Source organism: Parus major, chromosome 3, assembly GCF_001522545.3.
Source record: "Parus major isolate Abel chromosome 3, Parus_major1.1, whole genome shotgun sequence".
Classification (NCBI taxonomy): domain Eukaryota; kingdom Metazoa; phylum Chordata; class Aves; order Passeriformes; family Paridae; genus Parus; species Parus major.
Window position 1 is genome coordinate 42,008,865 of NC_031770.1, and position 20,812 is coordinate 42,029,676.

Consider the following 20,812-nt stretch of genomic DNA (forward strand, 5'->3'; position numbering starts at 1 on the left):
CGCTCCCGCCCGCCCCGGCGTGTGTCAGCCGGGCCATGGAGCGGCCGCCGCCGCTCGCCGGGCCCCGGGCAGCACCGGCCGCGCCACCGGCACCGGCCCGCAGGGGAGGCGGCAGCGGCGGCGCGTCCGCCGGCAGCGCCCGGTGCCGCTGGGCGCAGTGACAGCGCCCCCCGGCCGCGCCGGCCCCCGCCTGCCTCCCGCCGCCTCCCGCCGCCTGCGATGCTCAGTGAGTGGGGACCGGCCCGGGGCCGCGGCCCGGGGCTCTCGCGGGGGGGCGCGGGGGGCGGGGCCGGCGGCGGGAGCGGGGCCCGGGCGTCCCGCGGGGCGCCTCGTGGCGGAGGCCCGCAGGCCCGGCCCGGCCGGCGGCTCCCGGGAGGCCGGCGGGGGCACCTCGGGCTCGGGCGCGGCCCTGGGGCAGCCCCGGCTGCGGACGGGGCCGGGCGCGTACCCTGCGCCCGGAGGTCGCGGCGAGGCCTCTGCTCGTGATACCCTCCTTTCCCTTGGAAAGTGCGTGGGCTTAATGAACGTCTTCTTATCGCGCCATCTCTCTTCCCTTTTCTTTTTTTTTCCTCCTTTTCCTTTTTCTTTTTTTTTTTTCTTTTTTTTTTTTCAATTTTTAAAATATTGACAGGAGAAGGCTCTAACTTTGGCGTCCCTTCAGCGAGCGCCCTTCGGCCCGCGGAGCAGCCCCAGGACGGGCGTGGGGCCCCGCAGGGCTCCCGGCCCCGGTGTCCCCCGGCAGGGCCCAAAAGCGAGCAGTGCCTGGTCCCGTGGCTCCGCTCGGCTCAGGAAGGGCCCAGGGGTGGCGGAGCTGGAGCCGAGGTGGTGTGAAGTGGGCTGGAGGAAAGCGTGTCCCGCAGAGGACATAGGTGAAGCACTGCTTGGCACCGCCTTAGGGCCGCGGGGGGGTCGGGGGGAGGCAGTGTGGAATTGGCAAAGCGTCATTCGTGGATGGTGAGCCAGATCTCGGTCCAAATGCAAATGGATTCGTGCTCTTTTAAAATCACAGCTGTTCCCTCTCTGCCTCTTCACATGAATGCCACTGCTCAGGCAAAAGCCTTCTCCGTAGTTCCTGCTATCCTATTTTGCACCACCACCATGCTTTTCAAGTCAGCTTGTCATGTTTACTTGCCTGTTTTTGTGAATTGCAGCTGCTGCATGTGCGACATCCCTTGGCTCTGAGTTCATGGTTATCTTCATATCAGTCTATCCTTATCTCGTTTATTCTGAAATTTTGTAAATTTCAGATTATCCTAATGTCACAAAATCAAAAATCGAGACCTGTTATTGCTGGTAGGCCCCAGATTTCATCTGTGGTGATAAATGTTTGTTTTTTGCTGTCCACAACAGGGTTCTTACTAGAGGATATTTAAAAGATGCTTTTGTTTTATGCTTTTATGTGCTTGGGGGTTGGGTCTTTTTTAAATTAGCTCTCTAAAGCTCACAGGTGTTTCTTCAGTCTGTTGGAAGAAAGAGTTTCTGTCCCAGTGTCAGGACAGGAATACAGAGTTTTTAAAAGGAGTGTTTCCAGTGCTAGTTTTTAAGCTCTTTTTAGTATGTCTGTACTGGGATTATTTCAATGCTGTGGAATCTGCCTAAACCTGCACCTGAAATGTAGCATAGGCGGGAAAATAATTTCCGTGGCCCAGTGCTTAGTTCACAATTAATTTCCAGCTTTTCCAGGAAGGAGGAATTTGCAGTGTGTTTTGTGTTATTAGCCTCTGCTCTGTTTTTTTTTTCAGTGGTTTTGGTTCCTCAGAAAAAAATTACCTTAACCTCATTACTTACCTTTCAATGCTCCAGTTTGGAAGGCTGCAGAAGATGCTGCATTGTAGCTCTGCATTCTCACAATGTGATCTTTCCTCTCTCTTTCATTATCTATTTTGCTTATCAGTAAAACTAGTTAATGGCATTAGTATTTATTTTTCTCTTTGGCTATTTGAGGAGAATGAGACAGCTGGGACTTCTGAACAATTGTTTCAAGCTTTATACATCTCGTGGACACAGAACTCTGTATGCTTTCAGTTTTATACATATTTCAGAGATTATCTTCAGTTTTGAGAGCTAGAGTCTTAAAATTGATTGGAATTTAAAAACGGCAGGCTAGTCCTTTTATGCCTTTGAATTCTGCATCATTGACCCTCTGTGAATTGGCATAGCTTGAACGAGGCTGAAGGCATTTTGGTAGCCCATCCTTATGTTTATTTTATGATACACTCTAATTTTGATAAAAGGCTCAATAAAGAATGTTTGTAGGAGTGTTGGATTTGCTCTTGCACTTTTCATGAATGCTTTTCCTGCCTCAGTGACATTGTTCTTTGTAATGCTAAGTGTGAAGTATAAAGGCAAATTGAAAGAAGAAGCAAAAAGCTGAAATTAGTGTATGGGTGACAGCGTGTCTGATGACCACAGGTATTTCTTGGTGAAGATGCATTTCCTTAAGGTAGTTCCTGTTGTGTCACCTAGGAGCAGGGGAAAAAATAATCTCGAGACACCGCTGGTAACATCTCCTACTTTGTGACTGCAGCGGGGAGTACATAGGGGAGCAAGAAACTGTACAGATTGCATAAATGCCTCAGTTTATTGCATAAATGCCTCAGTGTGGACCTGGCCAAATCACTTGCACATGAGTCCATGCTGCTGGCTGAAATGCAGAATGGTAACAGTACACTGAAATTTAGTTAAGGGGGTTTTTTAGGTGGGTGCTAATTTGCTGGTCCATCCTTGTGTCCACTTTGTGGTCTTCATAAGAGTTCTGTCTTCTACAGTTTTGTGCAGCAGAAGCATTACACTTAGATATAACTGCTTTAATTGCAGGGAAGATTAAAAGGAGGTTTGCTTTTGGAGTGAAAAAGAGTGTTGAAAACTTTTTATTTTAATGGGTCTATCTGGAAATGCCATGAAAACTCCCACCTATTGATAGCCCTTCCCCACCCTCAACAGTTACTTAACCTGTGGGAACAAATGGGAATCTTTTTCAGCTTTTCACCCAGTGATGTGGGTTTGCAATTCCACATACCTGTTGAAAGTGAACTATTGCTGAAACCTTGCATCCTCATCCACTTGTACTTAACTTTGCAGAAGAGTTATTGTTCTAACAAGTGGAATAAGCACTAAAGTGTGCGTGGATATTAGAAAAAACTCATTTGTAATAATATTTTAAAAGCTGCCCTGTTGGTAGAAATAATGGTTCTTACAAAGGAAGGCAGGGCATCCTTGTCTCTCTAAGAGAAGTTGTGTTTCATCGGATTTAGCTGCTCAAACCAGGAAGCACTAGCGCTCAGGGAACATTCATGTCATTGGTAGTGGGGCTGTAAGGTGTTGGAACTGTCTCCAGGCAGGCTTTACCTGGTGTTGTAATAGGAAAAACCCCCCTGTGGCTTGGTTCTGCTTTATTTAAAGCCTTTTAGGTTACCTAAAGTTTTGTGTAAAGTCAATGGCTATTGTGAAGGATTGGTGCAGTCAGCGACTACCCAAATAGCAAGGGAGCTGTTGCATTCATCTTACTGAGGTTCCTTTTTTACAAGCCAGGGGCTAAAAGCTAGCATTGGGCTGATTTTGAGGTACTTCCAAGTGGTGATTGTGAAAATAGCTTCCTAAATGTATATTAAAAAAAACCTTCAAAGGATTCTTTTTGTTTCAAAGTTTTGTAGGAGGAAAGCCTGGATAGGTCAAGGCAGGTAAGAAACACAGAAGGAAGGCTCTGCTTTTAATTTCCCTCCTTTTTTTTTCTGGGGACCTGTCTGAGGGAAGTGCCAGAAGTCTGGCTCTAACCTTTAAGTTCAGCCAATAAGCTATTGCTTCTTGGACTCCCCAAACAGATTTGCTATATAAAGCATTATGTTTCCAAAACTTCCATCTTTATATGTTAATTTCCCATTCCACTGGATCTTCTGGAGTTTTGGGTGTTTTTTTGTTGGTTGGTCAAGCAGAGGAACCAGCAAATGACTGAAGATTACTCAAACTGCTGCTATCAAAACTCAAAGAGGAGAGGCATTCCCTTTTTATGAGCTGTTTTTAACAAAAATGCTTCAGTTCACCATTGCTGTTTTAGTCCAGAATCCTCAAAACTATTTTTGATTCCTCTGTGAAATTAGTAGAATTAGGCAGCAAAATATCTTCAGGGGTCTACAAAATGTCTATTTAGGCCATAGTACTGAGAGGCAAATCCCTGAAGGTTCTGTTTCATACTTCAGCAACGAAAAAACAGAGATGTTTGTTTTCTGTCAGTATTGATGTAGCTACAGTCTAAGTTGATCTCAGCTTAGCCTGTAAGAGTCTCATCACATCTTTCTTTTCTTTTGAGGTCATGAAACGCATACGCACAGAACAGATTCAGATGGCAGTGTCCTGCTACCTCAAGCGCCGTCAGTATGTGGACTCGGAAGGTCCCCTAAAACAAGGGCTGAGGCTGTGTCAGACTGCTGAAGAGATGGCAGCTAATCTCACAGGTAATCCTATCGTATTTTCCATGACTACCTCTTGGCAGAGTTGTGAGCATGTGTGCTGGAAGAATTTGTCTGCACATATGGACATTTCTTCTTTTGAAATGCAGAAATTTCTCACTGTTAAGTTGGTGTGAATTATGAACTTTTGAAGAATGAAAGTGTGGGTGGAAGTGTAACAAGGTGACATTCATAGTCAGTGAAACATCAGGCTGAAATACCATTTGAGGGTAGTGGAAAATACATAATGTTTTATCCCAGATAACATGAAGTCTGGTGAGTAGTGGTGCTTTGGAATGAAGGGGTGGAGAAGAACCTATGAGAAAGGAAGTGAAGCAGGAAATTCTGTTCTACCTTTGTACGCCAGCAGAGTTATATCGTGTGAAATTACAGTGATAAGGCTGTGTCTTTTTCTGGGCATAGTCAGCTTTATAGTCTTGAGAAGTCTTCTCTGTCAATTGGGGAAAAATCCCAAACCTTCAGTTGATGAGACAAGGCATGCAGGGAGATAAACTTTCTTCTCTTTCCTTAAGACTTCTGAATCCTGCCACACTGCTTCACTTCCAAATTGTGTCTGTGACAGTTTTCACTGTAATTATTTATTTTTTTTTAACAAACTTTGCTGCTTGAGCACATGGAAGTATTGGAAGGATGAAAGTTATGTGGATGTTATAGAGATTAAAATTACTTCCAAAAGTAATAGAAAATACTGGGCTAACATTTTGGGTAAAAAAAGCAAGGAGAAACTTTTCCAGTCAATGGAACTGCTTAGATTATGACAGTATCTCAGACAAAGGGGAGTGGTGGAGTTACTTGTAATACAACTTGATTTGAAAAATATATAACTGTGTTTGTGACTAAGTAAGACTGGGTGTAGGAACAGATTTTCTACCTTTAGAGTATTTCACCATAGTTAACCATCCAAGGATGAGTGACCTGTAGGTGAATGTCCAGGAGGATTCCTTCGCTGGCCTGGAGGAAATTGGACAATATTTCATTATTAGAGGCAACTTAACATCTTAGTACTTATCATTTCCTTGTTTGTTTGTTTTTTTTATCAGAAGTTTTTTGCAATCCCTGAAAAAGTACTGGGGAAGATGGGGAAAGAATGAAATCAAAGTAAACTGCTGAATTGTTTTTCAGTGGGAGATTTTATGTGAGAAGTGGATAGAAAGGTCAGTGTCAAAACATGCTCAGAATGTGATACCAACCATATGAGGAGGACCCAGAAGTGTGTGAAGTAGTGGAGATGAAGTAGATTATAAGCCCTTGCACGAGCATGTAGCCTCATGCAGAAAAAAAAAAAAAAATTCAATAAAGAGTGTGAATGAGTGTGTGTTTGGTTTTTGTCTTTTTTTACTGATCTTCCACCAAATGTTACTGCTAAATTTCGTATTAGTCTTTATCCTCTTGCCACTGGATGGGTTTTGTGGATGGTGGTTGAGAATTTAGTCATCAGTTTTCATTAGAACTGAAAATGGGCTGCTCTCATGTGTTCAGCTGCTTACTACCGCTTGTCAAACGTGCTTGCAGTGAGCTGTCAGTGAGCATGCTGCAGTTCCATCAATGACTGTTAGAACAGCAAACCAGAGCATTTTACTTAATCTGACAGCAGATGCTGAAAATACTTTTTGCTGCAGTTGTCTTAGTTCTGTGAACTGAGTAAAAACTGAGCAGATTGTACAGCCTGCGGTGCTTTATTTTGGGGAAAGTGATCAAATGTGTTTTTCTGAAGATGTTTTTGCTTTTTCCTTCGTTGAGCTCACCTTGTCTTTCATGTTCAGCTCTTTTGTTTGACTTTTAAATTAACTAGCCTTTGTGAATGAAAGACTTGGACAGGACATGGGAAGATGATTTGGTCCAACCTTTTCTGTGGAAGAGGGAGCCCAGATGAGATTACTTAGGATTCTGTCCAATTATATCTGCAGGAATATACAGCACAGAGCTTCCTTGTGATTATCCCCTATTTCTCTAGAAAACAAGAATAATGTCTGAGGACAGAGTGAGTGACCAAGGAACAGGTTCCTCTAATACTGCCCATAGCACTGTTAGCATATATGACCAGCTGAAATAATGTACAGTTATACATCATCACACTCACCTAAAATAGGAATCAGTTGCTGTTACACGACATTTACAGTAGCCCCATGTTTGTTAGCTGGTAGCCAACTCACAAGACCATATCCCTGAGTCAGGAGTGAGTTCCTTTGAATTTCCTAGCTGGCTACACTTATTGGATATGAAGAAGCAGATATTTCCAGTAGATGTTCTTACGAGCACTGGGAAAGGTGGAAAAGAAACTGTGGTAGATTTATTAATGTATGAGAAAGATAGATACAGCCAGTGTTTTATTTCTACCAGGTGGAAAATGTGCGTGGAATTTTACTCTTGTTTTGGAATCAGTTCACTTTTTCATCCTTTGTGCAGATCTCATTGGTTTAAAGTTTTGGGAAGGCAAAGAACTAGAATCTGTTAGAACTGTCTGGTATGTAGGGTTCATTTACCATTTGCTGGATGGGAATGAGCTCTAGCATCATTACTGAAAGAACAGGCCATAATGGTTACCTAGTCAGACTGTTTCAGGACATGTAGACAAAGATGATACTCCACTTAGTGAAGCATGAAGTACACCTTAATTTTGGAATTAGGTTGCTTATGCAGAGAAAGTTATGATGTGGAGAAGATATCTCATAAAGTCTAGGCCAGTAAGTTGTCCTTGCAGAGCAGGAGCAAGGTGGTTGGCCATTCCCATTCCTGCAGAAATGAGGCTGCCAGATCTCTGTGAATAGTTGACTGCTGCATGTAATCCTGTAATAGCATAAGGGACAGGCCCTCATATTTCTCTATTTTCTTGCTTTTACAAAGGGTTGTATGGGTGACATTGGAAACAGTATCACTAAGTATTCTTGAGTTACTACATGTGCATACATGCAGATTACTTTCTCATACTGAATATTGATAATGTTCAATTTTTTACACATCCAAATAACAGAGCTTTTTACTTTAGCTGTTGAGTAGTACCAGAATGTGAGCCTTTAGTTCTTACCATATTTCAGTTTCTGAAGCAGCCAGGCTGTAGAAAGCTCATTGTAGCTGTGCCTTTCAGCAAGTTACATTTGTTTATATCTAAACTGATTTAAGAGATGATATCATATTGGTGCTGGAACCTGGTTTTGTTGTTTTGGCTTTTTTTCCCCAAGAGAGGATGATGAGCTGAGCCCATCTCTCTGTTTCAAAACCTGAATTCAGCTTGCCAAACATACCTCCTGTATTTACATAAGCTGAAGGAAGGTAAACCTGTGTCTTACCAGAGCGAAAGAGCGAGAGCAGTGGGAGAAGAATAGTGACAGGCTGCCTGTGTACCATGTGCTGATCTCTTTCTAATTAGAGGCATTGAGATCAGCTGGAGGCAGGCCTATCTCTGTTTAGTGTGTGAACATTTGATAATGTTGTTTATAGACTTCCAGGGCTGTCAAACTTGTGCCTCTGTGCATGAGCCAAATGCTGGAACAAAAAGCCCCCCAGTCAATCAGGAGTAGAAAGGCAGAGGATGGGAAGTGGTGCAGGGCAAGGGAGACCAAAATAAACTGAAGTGAAAGTAATAAAAATAGGAGGTTTGGAAGGGATGAGAGTTATGATTTGGAAAAAAAAAACAAAAAAAAAACCAAAACCTGAAAGGAAAATAGTGAAACTCCTTGCTTTCTTGTGCTCTGTTTAGAACAGCAGAACTTGGGTTTCTAATCTCTGGTATTTGCATGTGCTTGGTGTTTCTTTATGCATGTCTGTAAACTTGCACAAAGCCCTCCACAGATTCCAGGCCATTTTCAGAACAGCAAAGGTTTGGTGCCAGAGAAGGAGCAGCCAGTTCCCTTTCTAAATAGTCCAGAACCACTTTTTCCAGAGTCTGAGAAGACTGTAACAACTGTGTTTGTGGTCAGTTACCAGCTGCCCCTTAACCTAAAATCCTCCTGAGGGTTTGGTTAAAAATTACTAAGTGTTTGCTTACAGATTCAATATTTTCTCCACCACCTCTGTGAGACTAAATAAATGATAATGATTATAATTTGTTGTAAATTATAATGACTGGGACAAGAAATCTAAGGATCTGAAGTAGTACACTTTAGACCTGTTCATGATGGTTGGTGGGACTCACTGAAAAAGAAACCGTATTTTGGAAAAAGTGGTATGTTGCTTTCATCATCGTTACTGAGTGTAAACTTACAACACCATAGTTGTAAAACTCCTAAGGGGTCTCTGATGGTTGTTACTCTGAATATGGAGGAGAGGAGTTGCTGAGATTTTTTGGGTGGGTTTTGGCTTTCAGTGTATTTTCTCGTTTGTGATCTGTCTAGGTGGTTAATCCATGTTTAGATGCTTTGGGCTATGTATTTTGTCATACCTGGACGGTTTGAAAGATGAAATGTCCTCTGAATGGCTGCATACCTTGGATTTTATGAGAAGCTTTGTTTTCAGGCACACATGTAAAAATCCTTAAATCCTCATGTAATTTCTGCTTCTTTTATTTCACAGTCCAATCTGAGTCTGGTTGTGCCAACGTTGTGTCTGCAGCTCCCTGCCTGGCAGAGCCACAGCAATATGAAGTACAGTTTGGACGATTACGCAATTTTCTGACAGGTAAATCAGGAAGAAGAAAGTAGCTGACTTTTTTTGTCATTTCAATGGATAAAGGGCAATATAATAAAATTGAAAATCATGTCTCTAACAATATTTTGATTTCTAGTTTTGAGGTTTCAGTTAAAATAGAAATATTTAATTTTTCTTTGGTTATTTTCTGTGTGCTGAATAGCTTTGAGTTTTGTAGATGGCTGGCTCTTTGCACTTTCTTTTTCAAGCATTTGCTCTTTGTAGGTCTTTGTAGACAACACCATATTTACTCTGGACAGGAAGGAAAATTAGTGTTTTATGTGAAAGGCAGGTAACTGAGAAATGACTGTAGTTCTCTCTTGTCTTCTAGGTTAAGGTTTTGAATTTTATCTGTAATTGGCTTGTTTTTATGATGGTCTGGATTTTTAAAGGAGAATCCGTTCCCGTAAATTTAGTTGTACTGGCTTTGAGACTGGAGCAATACAGCAAAGTAAAAAAAAAATCTTACTCTGTAACACTGCAGAAGACAATGATTTTTTTTTAATAATTATTTGATAATTTATTTTAAAATGTACTCTTGGGAATGTCCTTATTTCTACCATAAGTCCCCAACATAGGAAGAAGAAAGCAGATAAAATTTTTGAAGAATAGTACCAAGGAAAGTGAAGTTGTCACATGCAGCATTTGTCCAGTGTAGGGACTTGATCCCAGTGTGCTTAACATTGGGATTATAATTTCTGATAGTTTTGGAAGGGAAGAGAGCAGGAAGGCAAAGGCAGAAAATAGTGAATTCTTGGGGCCTTGCCACTTTAAAGCAGTTCAATACCTTTGCACTTTAGTATTTGAAGTAAATCCTTATGGTTTGATAGATTTTTAGAAGTACAATAACTGTTCAGTGCTTGGTGAAGTGCTTGCTTAATGCTTGATGAAGTGCTAGGTTTTGGTGTTCAGGTTGACCACTTCCATCTTTTTTGTCCCTCTTGTTCTAGTTTGATATCTTACACACATAACTACTTCTGTTGAAGGGAGTAGCTTGCCAACCAGCCACAAGCAAGGCACAGCAGGACACTTCCCATTTCTGTGACACCTGCCCCACTGAGGAGTGGGCAGAGGATTAGTGACATGGAGTAACTTAACTAACTAGTCTGTAGTTCAACCACCTGCTCAAAGCAGGGCAAGATGGTTTGGTCAGGTTGTTCAGGGCCTTTTCCAGTCAGGTTTAGAAAATCAAACACTCTGGAGATTGCTGTGCATCTCTGGGGTTCTGCTGTGAACAGAATTTCCCTTGTAGCAGCTTGCCTGTTGTCCTTCCACTGAGCACCTCTGAGCTGGCTCCTTTTCCTGTATAATGTCCCACTGGATACTGAATACCCCCTTATTCTTCAGGCTAGACAGACCCAGCTCCTGTAACCTCTTCATATGTTCCTAGCAAACATTTTCTTTGTTCCTGTTTCTGCCAACTTCCCTCTCTTCCCTTTCTTCCCTACTGCAAAGTAAGGTACTTCCTCTTGTTTCATTTTTGGACTAGTGCACCTGGAGAAAAAAAGAGACCTGCCAACTGCTTAGAGCTTTTACTGTATGCATTTACATTGTTTTCACTGGCTTTGGCCCAGTTTCAGTGAGACAGGAAGGAGAGTGATGCTCAAGTATGCAAATATGTATGTATACACTGCACACCACACATACTCTGTAGTTACTCTTGTAGAATTGAGAGAGAGGCAGTGTGGACTAGAGAAAGAGTGCTCAGCACAAAGGAGAAATAACCTAATGGAAAGTGAGAAAAGATAACATCCATTGGTGAGTGGCAGGAGCGAAGAGCATGGTTGAAAAGCAGCAATGCCGTTTGCATTTTGAGGATCAGCAAATGTTTGAGGATCAGCAGTGCCTATTTGTTTTCCAGTAATTTGGACCATTTGGTCCTGTGGTAGTAACCCTTGTGGCCCTGTTTGTTGCTATGGTGTTCGGCAGGGCTCCACTCCTCACAGCTCCCTGCAGCTGGCAAACAGCCCCAGAGAAGCTGGGGAAGGAGGGGTGGAGCTGTTGCACAGATCAGCCTCTGCAAGGTACAGCACAGCCTAATCGGGGTTTGTTACACTGTGTACTAGGAATTACTGCTGGGATTTGCCTTGGCAGAGGGAGAAAAGCATGTACATGAGCAGGCACAGAAATAAAACAAGAGCACAACATATTGCAGTACATTTTGGAAACCGTAGCTTCCTTTCCCCTGAAGACAAATCAGTTCCATCCAAAGCACCACACTCACATTTTACTGAAAGAAAAGACACCAAAGCTCAGGCCAGACAAGCCAGGTAAATAATTCTGGCTTAAACACTTAAAATACTCTTTTAAATATAATTTATGCATTTTAAAGTTCATTTATCACAATAAACAAAGGGTACAAAGGGCATATGTTTTCTTTTTAAATAAATAGGGAAAATTCAGCTATCATCTGTTTTATGAGGTGGTATATTATTAGCTGTCTCACACCTGAAAAGGGTTGTGAAATCTCTGCATTTTGTTCTGACAAGGTACCTCACCGATGTGGCAATCTCTATTGTACCTCCTTTAGGTGACAGAAGAGGTTCACTTAGATGTGCCAGCAAATGTCCCTTTTTGCTTCCTCTCTGATGTCACTGTAAAGGCTTTTTCAGTAGTCATCCTTGCTGTTTCATTCCCAGCAAAAAGTTTGAGAAGTCATTCAAAGTTTGTTGTTTTTTCATACAGATTCAGATTCTCAGCACAGCCATGAAGTGATGCCTCTTCTATATCCCCTCTTCGTCTACCTCCATCTGAACATGGTCCAGAATGGCCTAAAAAGCACAGTGGACAGTTTTTACAGCCGCTTCCATGGCATGTTCTTGCAGAATGCCAGCCAGAAGGATATCATTGAACAGTTGCAGACTACCATGACTATTCAAGATATCCTGTCCAACTTGAAGCTCCGGGCTTTTCTGGACAACAAATACGTCATCCGCCTTCAAGAGGACAGCTACAACTACCTTCTTCGCTACCTCCAAAGTGACAACAACAACGCCCTGTGCAAAGTCCTGACCTTGCACATTCACCTGGATGTGCAGCCTGCCAAGAGGACTGACTACCAGCTCTATGCTGGTGGGAGCTCCTCACGCAACGAGAGCAACGGCCTGGAACCCAGCGACGTGCCAGCTTCCATTCTGCAGAATGAGGCAGCGCTGGATTTACTGCAGGACAGCATTAAACGTGTCAAGGACGGGCCCCCTTCCTTAACCACCATCTGTTTCTATGCCTTCTATAACACGGAGCAGTTGCTGAACACTGCAGAGATTTCACCAAATAGCAAGCTGCTCGCTGCTGGGTTCGATAATTCATGCGTGAAGCTTTGGAGCCTGCGCTCCAGGAAGTTGAAGTCTGAGCCCCACCTTGTTGATGTGTCCCGCATCCGTTTGGCTTGTGACATCCTGGATGAGGAGGTCTGGATACCCTTTGTTCCCCTTCTGCTGACCTGTTTTAGATGTGAATTGCTGAGTATCTAGTAAAGTCTTAGGGAACAACAGACAACTTATTTGCCTTGATACACAGATTTTATAAGCTACTCTCATCCTTGTTCTTCCCTGCAGTGGTTGTAAATGCTAAACTGAGGTGCAGTCAGTCTGTGCTTAGGTCATAGTTTGTAAGTCCTAGGTGCTGATCCCCCTCCTCCAGCTGTCCTTGAACAGATGACAGTAGATAGGCAACCCAAGAAGGACAGGTGACTAGAGTAGGCTCCCTTCCCTGAGGAGCACGAAGCCATCTTTGGGAAGGGAAAATGAAACAAGGTGATACGGGCAATGAAAACACAGTGCCAGATGAAAACTAGAAGAAGGAAAGTAGCTCAGAGCAGCCAGGCAGCAGGGTTGAGAGAAGGTGAGAGACACAGGAAGAGGAAATTATAGACAAAGTAAGGAAAGAGCTAAAGATGTCTGATCAGATGCCTATGTGCAAAACTGTATTTCAGGTATCACCTTCATTTACCAGAGGTCAAGAGTTACAGAAAAACTATGCAAAATGTCTCTGTTAAGGAATCTGAAGTGTAGAAACTTCAGAGGCTTCCTACTCCAGAATGCTGGAGACAAGGATAGAGATGTGTGTACCTTCATGTGTGTACATGCAATGCTAGATGGCATCTTCTACTTGACCTTTTTTTTTTCTTTTATTCTAGTCACACCCTTCCTCCCCTCTCCACACAACTGCACAAGTAGCAACTTATATCTGATTAGAGATCGAAATTGTGACTCTTCTGTTGTTTAATCACTGTTCTCCTTAAAAAAACTGCCAAAACCTCATTTGTTCTTGCGTTGGGTGTTTAGCAGGAGAGACATCATTTTTTCCACTGGTTTTTCTTCTAAAAAATACTTAGTAGCAAGGTTCTATTTATTTTGGAAGAGTGCCGAGAGCTTGGTGTATTCAGGGATCTGTGATTAGGGATTGCTTTGTTAAACAGCTTGAGAAAAGAGGCAGGCATCAAGGTGAGACAGCACAGCAGCACGTTCACTGCTTCCCAGGTTAACCCTTTTTGCAGAGTGAGCAGGTAAGTGGGTCAGACTAGCCCAAAATGGAGCTATGGAACTGCAAGAGTTCATAGGGCATGTGACTGTGTGCTGCCCATCATGGAAGCCAAATGTCAGGAACCTGCAGCAGAGGAGAATTTGTCTGGTAAATCAGCAGGTCACCTTCTTTGGCTCTGAACTGCAGAAGAGTGAGATATTGCCAGATTACCAGAAGTGTGTGTATTAGCTTTCTTTGGCATGTAGTCATAGGCTTGTGTATTGTACATGTATTAGGACAGCCTTGGAATCCTGAATGGAAGTGGCTTTTGGTGGCTATCTGATGTTTTGTGTACTCTGCAGTTTTTGTGCACAGGTCCAAAGCCAAAAATTGGTCAAAAATCAGCACAGATCAAAGTCATCATTGCCCTTAATAATTTCCACCACTGACAAAACAAACAGTGACCTGAGCAGGAGTTCAGAGATGAGGGAGCATACCAATACCAGCCTGAAAACAAACTTGGTTACAAATGAAAGCCCCTTGACTAAAATTCAGTTATCTGGGAGCCCTAAGTGAAAGTACACAGGCAGCCAGTGTTGCAGGTGGGAACAGGCCAGCACTTGCTTTGATGCCATGGGAGAGGAAGCCAAAGATACCAAGACCAAACCAGACTACCTTGACTGGGCTGCAGCTCAGTGTGGGGAGGGAGCTGTATTTCAGATTGTCACTGCAGTCTGATCAGTAGCAATTCCCAGGAATAAAGCTGATATAATCTTTGACAAAGAACAAAAATTCTGAATGTGCTTTGACATTATTTCTGTGAGTTCCATAGAGTAACTTGTGAGGATGTTAAAATTAGGTTTGGTTGATTTCTGTATTGTATAATTAGCTTTGGATAATGTATTTAGATAGTAATGCATTAAATAAGTAGTCTTCAGCCATTTTTTTTATTTTCTGCAAGGAAACAGATCCCTCCTTTTATGAAGTCATAGGGGTCTAAAATCATGCTAGTTTCAGTGGATGTTCTTAAGGGTGGCACTAAAGCTACTCTGTTTGGTTTATTAATTCTTCTTGTGAAGGGGTGTATATATTTATATAAATGAAGATGAAACTTAGCAAACGTGTTAGAACAACATTTTTTCCTAGTCTATGTGAAGCGTTTGTGTCACTAAGGTCAAAATCATCTTCTAGATGTAGTTTTACTAAATTTTGCTCAGTGTGGTGCTGCAGTGTACTTCACTAGAGTAGTCTTGCTTCTTGCAAATAAGAGAGGCTTATTCTTTTGGGATACAGTAATTCTGTTTTCTTTATAGTAGCATCTCACAAATGCCACTTTATAGTCTCTCTTACTTTGGGTCCAGTATAAAAATGGAGTTTTGTAGCTGCACAAATGGATGTATTGTCTTGTCTCTTTGCAGTTTTACCATGCTTATTGCTGGTACTCCATAAATCAACATCAGAAAATAATGCTCTGTTGCAAGCCACAATAGTGCCAGCCTTTAAATCCTGTGAAGACTAAGACTTGGCCCTATTTAGCTCTGCTTCTAAGGTTCTGATTTTAAGTGGCAGTGGTCCTTCAAGTGGTAATGAGTGGGGATGATGCTGATACCTTGTTTGATGGCACATGGGAGGGAATTCTGGAAGGAGCAGTAAAAAACATTCTGCAAAGAGAGCCATCCTTCCTCATCTTCCCTACTAGGGCATCTCTGCTATAGGCAGATAAGAGATCTTCCCTTTTGACATCTTAAGAGCACTGCAGGATGAGAGAGATGATGACACCCAGGGAAACCTGTTACTGGTTAGAAAAAAAGAAAGGGAGGAATGTGAGATTATGGTTTGTTTTGCTTTGAGGCTATCATTGTTGCTTTTTGAGACCTGGTGGCTGCACTTGCAGCTGCCTTGCTAATCTGGTCAGCAGAGTGACTTGGAAAGGGAGGAAACTGAAAAATGTGGTGACTCAGAAGCATTATAGATGTACTGTTTTCAGTGAGCTATGACAGGAGTGTGCAGTTGTGCTAAGTGGGTGTCAAACAAGATAAGATTTGCTACCTGTGACCATGTAGAAGTGTGAGTTTCAACACTGCAGAAGGTGTTGTCAAATCTCCTGGTACTGCAATATAAGGAGGGAAGAGGAGGTGCTTGCAGACAGCCAAGTAGCCTTGTATTTGAATGCACAAAATTAAGTACCTGGACTTGCAAAATTTGCAGAAACTACTGCAGTAGTACATTACAGGCAGCTTGAATAGGCGTTCTCTGGTAACTTGTCAGGAATCTTATGGTCATAATTAAATAGTATAAAATGCTGCAGGTATCAGGCATTCTCCTTTAATGTGGTAACACAGCCTAGATATGCTGTGGATTCCAGTAAGCCATGCTCTAGCTGAGGTAGAAAAGCAATTTGAATGAGGCTTTGCATGCCAGAGCCTGCAGTTTCTCTCTGCCTCACCTCCATAGCAAAGATGAAGTTGGCTTCCAGCCGCATCATAAAGCTCCCATGGGCACTGACTGTGAAGAGAAGCAGCATTGCTAAATATGGCTTGCTGCCTACTATGTAGCATGTTGTTGAGATGGGGAAAGGCAAGGAGATAGCCAAGTCAGAGTTTGCTCACCTCCAGCCTGAAATTTAAAACCACTGGAGGAGAAGCACTTTCCAGGCTTTTGCTAAATCTGAAGCCACACTGTCTGTGGGTCCTGAGGTAAGGAGTGGGGGGAGATAGAGAGCTGCTTACAACACACCCAACTTCTGCTGCTCTGACTTCTGCTGGTTGTCAACAGTCCAGCAGCCCTAGGGAATTGGGTTTCCTCTCAGGGCAGGAAGTGCCCCTTCTGCAGGAAACGGGCCAGTCAAAGATGATAAATGTTAAAGGGGCTGCTCACAAACAAAAGGATGTTGTGTTGAATTTGATGTGCAGAGATTGTGAATGAGTGTTACTGATTCAGTACTGAGGAAAAGTGTCTGCCTGACAGCCCCAAAGAAAGGTAGTCTCAAGCTACTATGCACGTGCACCCCAAGCAAGGGTTATCTTGCACAGTCTGTGAGATCCCAGCTTGTAAGCTAAGGAGACTTCTGAGATCTGTTGAACCCCGTGTAGTCTGTAACCTTAGAGTGTCAAGAGGTGCTACCTGAGCAGGGTTTTAGAGATTCTTACCTTCCATCAGGAGATTCTTTAAGCACAGCTGACTGAATAGCCTTTAAATACAAAAGCCTTTACTTGTTAACTATCTGCCCTGGTACTTGAATTGGAGAGGATAGAAAGGTGGCCAGGGCCATCATTTTTGTGATTGTTCATCTTCTATGCCAAAATAGATACATTGACCTAAATAAGCTGCATATCTTTGCTATTCTTGAAGGCTGCTCTTTTAGGGTGAGGATGTGAAAGCATCCTGATGGAGCTTGCAGGGACAAGTAGATGTTACAGCCTTGCTGGGTTTATGTTCACTTGTAGGGTTAGGAAAGAATGTTAAGCAGACAGCTTGTCAAATATGCTTTGTCTTTCCATCTCCTGCCTTTTATTTAAGACATCTGTGATTGCTTCCCTCTACTGTGAGATTCACTTCCAACAATGACCACACAAAAAGACTAGATGCCAAGATCTGTTTTCAACATCTTAGCCAAATGGTTTTAGTAGAGTGGATAGAAACTATGCATATGTTTTTAGCAAAAGGAAAAATGTCATTATATGTTTTTTTCCCCTGTGCCTGCAGTCTTCAGTTAAGATGCCTTCTGGACTGAGCTTAAGACTACTAAAATGAAAGATAACGCCTTTGTAGAAAGCCTTATCTCACCATCTCTTTCAGTATCCACTTAGAGCAAATTCACCAGCAATGTTTGTGTCTCAGAGCTGCACAAACTGTGCCACATCTAAAGTAAATAAAGTAAATAATCTAACTCCTTCTGTATTAACACCCTCCTGGTTCCTTGGGGAGGATTTTAATTTGTTGAATGGATAAACATGCTTTCCTTCCTTGTTTCTTTTTCTTCTTCATGACCAGGAGGAAGAGGATGACCATGCAGGCACAGAAATGAAGATCCTGCGAGGACACTGTGGACCTGTGTATAGCACAAGGTTCCTTTCAGACAGTTCAGGACTCTTATCTTGTTCTGAGGACATGTCCATCAGATACTGGGACCTCGGAAGTTTTACAAACACTGTGTTGTACCAAGGACATGCCTATCCCGTCTGGGACTTGGATATCAGCCCCTGCAGCCTGTACTTTGCCAGCGGTTCCCACGATCGCACTGCAAGGCTCTGGTCGTTTGATCGGACGTACCCGCTGCGAATATACGCGGGCCATTTGGCGGACGTGGACTGCATCAAGTTCCACCCCAATTCCAACTACTTAGCGACGGGCTCCACGGACAAAACCGTGCGCCTGTGGAGCACTCAGCAGGGCAACTCGGTGCGGCTTTTCACCGGGCACCGGGGCCCTGTGCTGGCGCTCGCCTTTTCCCCCAATGGGAAGTACCTGGCATCGGCAGGTGAAGACCAGCGGCTGAAGCTGTGGGACTTGGCATCAGGAACTCTTTACAAAGAACTGAGGGGGCACACAGACAACATAACCAGCCTTACTTTTAGCCCTGACAGTAGTTTAATTGCTTCAGCGTCGATGGACAATTCGGTTCGGGTCTGGGACATTCGGAACACTTACTGCAACGCCCCTGCGGATGGGTCTTCCAGTGAACTGGTTGGTGTATATACCGGACAGATGAATAACGTACTGAGCGTACAGTTTATGGCCTGTAATCTTCTTCTAGTGACTGGAATTGCACAAGAAAATCAGGAACATTAATTTTGCTTTTTGTCTTAGGGAAGTGGGTGGGTGTCTTGAATGCCAGAGTCCATTGCAAGCTGAGATTACTGACTGTGAAACACTTCTCTTCCTCTGCCCCCTTGAAAGGCATGTTCAGAGTGATGCAAATGCTTTAAGATGTCACAAAAATGCCTGTGCTGTTGAACAGAATAAGGAAAAAAAGGAGGATTGATGAAAATACATATACATTCTACTTTTGTACTTGTAGGAATGGGAAAAGGGGGAGTAAATCCAGTAGCTTGGGGAAACTGAAAGCCTGGCCCAGACAAGTGAAACTGCCAACCAGATAAACTGGTGACCTGCACTTAAATATCCTTCATTGATTGATGGGCACATCTTACCTACTGTTAATTTGGCTTGAGTGTGTGGAGAACTACTGGCCAAGTGGTTTTTGTTTTGTTTTGCTTTTGCTTTCCTGGTATTGCAGAGGACCAGCATTTTTAAGACCCTTCTATTAAAAGAACATTACGTATTTTCTACAGTGATAGTGGTCCTAAATATTTCAGCTCCATACAGCACTTCTGGAATATTTTTGACTAAAGAAGGAGAAAATACCTTTGTTCTTTTTTAGTAAGGGCAAGGAAATCTGACCTCAGTTGGGGCCCATCTCTGCATTGTTGTTTGGGTTTGGTTCCTGGTACTAGCTGTGATTATGTGTATTTATGTTCCATTAATTAGGAAATTTTCTGACTCTGGTTGCACTGTGTTTTGAGGATGGGAGGACAGTGGGGACGGAGTGGTGGCTTTAAGGATAATGAACAACTTGCCTTGTCTGGAGGGACGGCACCATAGAACGGAAACAGCCAAGTTGGGACTCCTAATGGAAACAGGGCATGGCAACCCACCACTGCACCTCACAGAAAGATTTCCATAAATGGAAGTTGGCAGTCTAGGGGAGAGGGGGATGAGGAGAAACACACAAAATGACATGGGAAAAAAAATAGTATTACTAAATTATTGTGTGTACACAGAGGCAGCTCTGCCAGTGTTGGATTTTTCTCAAATGTTGCAATACCAGTTTCATGAACAGTTTGTGAGATAAATCATCAGCATTTACAAGGATCTGCAGAAAAAGCACGTTCTAGTTTGTCATTTGGAGAGATTAAATATTTCTGCTTTCTGGAAAGAGTTATTTTGTATTTTGTTTTCTATTAAAAGCATTTAGTTTAAAAAGAAAAATAAAAATTGTTTGGTCCCTTTCTGGGAAGTTTGCTCTTACTTGTATGAGAAGAAGAGGGCAGCAGCTCCTCCTGCACTTCTTGACCCGGACCCCACTTAGAGGCTGAATCTGCTGGTCTCGTTCACTTGGTGCTGTTTTGATGTCACCATATTTGCTTTCCACGGAGCTGATGGGACACATCATGGAGTGGGATATTGGTACAGCTTTGTAGGTCAGCTGATGTGTATGTGGAGGATCTAGGTACCCCTGAGGTTAACAGTGTGCACCAGAAGGCCTCATTCTGTAGCACTACGTGACCTTTATTTTGTGGTTTGATCTTTCAAAATGCCTCATCCAAGCAATGTTTTCTAGACAGGCTGTGGGTATTAAATGATAATTCCCATCAGCTTCCCTCAGCCCTTCTGGATTTTCATGAGAAAACTCTTGAACATCTAAACAGTTCTGAGATTTCAGACAACAACTCACAGTTGCCACTTTATTTTATTGTGTACTTACAAAACAGTAAACTACAACAATCTTTTACCAGAAAAGTGTTTGACCTTTCTGACATTAACACGAGCATGTGCTGTGGCTCAGTGCTGGGAGTACCAGAAACCCCTCTGGAGCTGAATGGCACTGCTGATCTTCTGACGGCTGCATGTCAGAAGTGTGAAGCAGTTTAACAATCCCAGACCAGGACTGGGCACATTGAAGAAAAATGAATGGAAGATGGTTGTGTTGCTGATGCTTTCTGATATGCAGATCTCTACTGCAGAGACCTCCATCCGCTCTGTTGAGCCAGGACCGCTCACCAGACCAAACACATGATATTCTTCAACCTGCAGTAATCCCTTTAGTTGTTTAGAGTGGTTTTGCTCAATTCTGTAGATTCCAGCCCAAAGATTTCATTGTGAAATGACTCTTTTGGCTGAATGCCTGTGTGAATACCCAGGAAGAATATAGCCCACCAGTGCTCACTGGAACTCATTTTGCCGTTTGTTGCCGTATGTCGTGAGCAGTGTTTAGATTCAGAGCAGCTGGAGTTTTGGTCCTGAAGTAGAGCAAACAGCAACCAAAAGGGGAGGGGAGGAAGGGAAGGGGAAGAGGGAGGAGAAATAAGAACAAGATGGGCAGAGAGTAAAGTTTCCTATTAACATCTTCTTACAACAGAATTGGGCTGCTTATTACTTGGGTTTCTCTGAAGTATTGCTTGTAAAAGTGAGAAGAGTAAAGAGACTTCATAAGCAAATCCTGTTACATGCACATAGGCTAAAAGATTAAAACAATC

General features: G+C 43.0%; 1 protein-coding gene across 3 annotated transcripts; it reads left to right on the forward strand.

The window, feature by feature from the left end:
* The first annotated feature begins 137 nt into the window (after window positions 1-137).
* Window positions 138-19,493, forward strand: TAF5L (TATA-box binding protein associated factor 5 like). Of its 3 annotated transcripts, none has more exons than XM_015622867.3 (5): window positions 138-226; window positions 4,307-4,451; window positions 8,976-9,080; window positions 11,775-12,499; window positions 17,547-19,493. In XM_015622867.3, the coding sequence occupies exons 2-5, from the start codon at window positions 4,310-4,312 to the stop codon at window positions 18,342-18,344; spliced, it is 1,770 nt and encodes a 589-aa protein (XP_015478353.1). In that variant the 5' UTR covers window positions 138-226; window positions 4,307-4,309; the 3' UTR covers window positions 18,345-19,493. The 3 variants fall into 3 exon arrangements, with proteins under 3 accessions (XP_015478353.1, XP_015478352.1, XP_033368549.1); XM_015622866.3 differs by lacking the exon at window positions 138-226 and adding an exon at window positions 628-869; XM_033512658.1 differs by lacking the exon at window positions 138-226 and adding an exon at window positions 893-2,184.
* The last annotated feature ends 1,319 nt before the right edge of the window (window positions 19,494-20,812 follow it).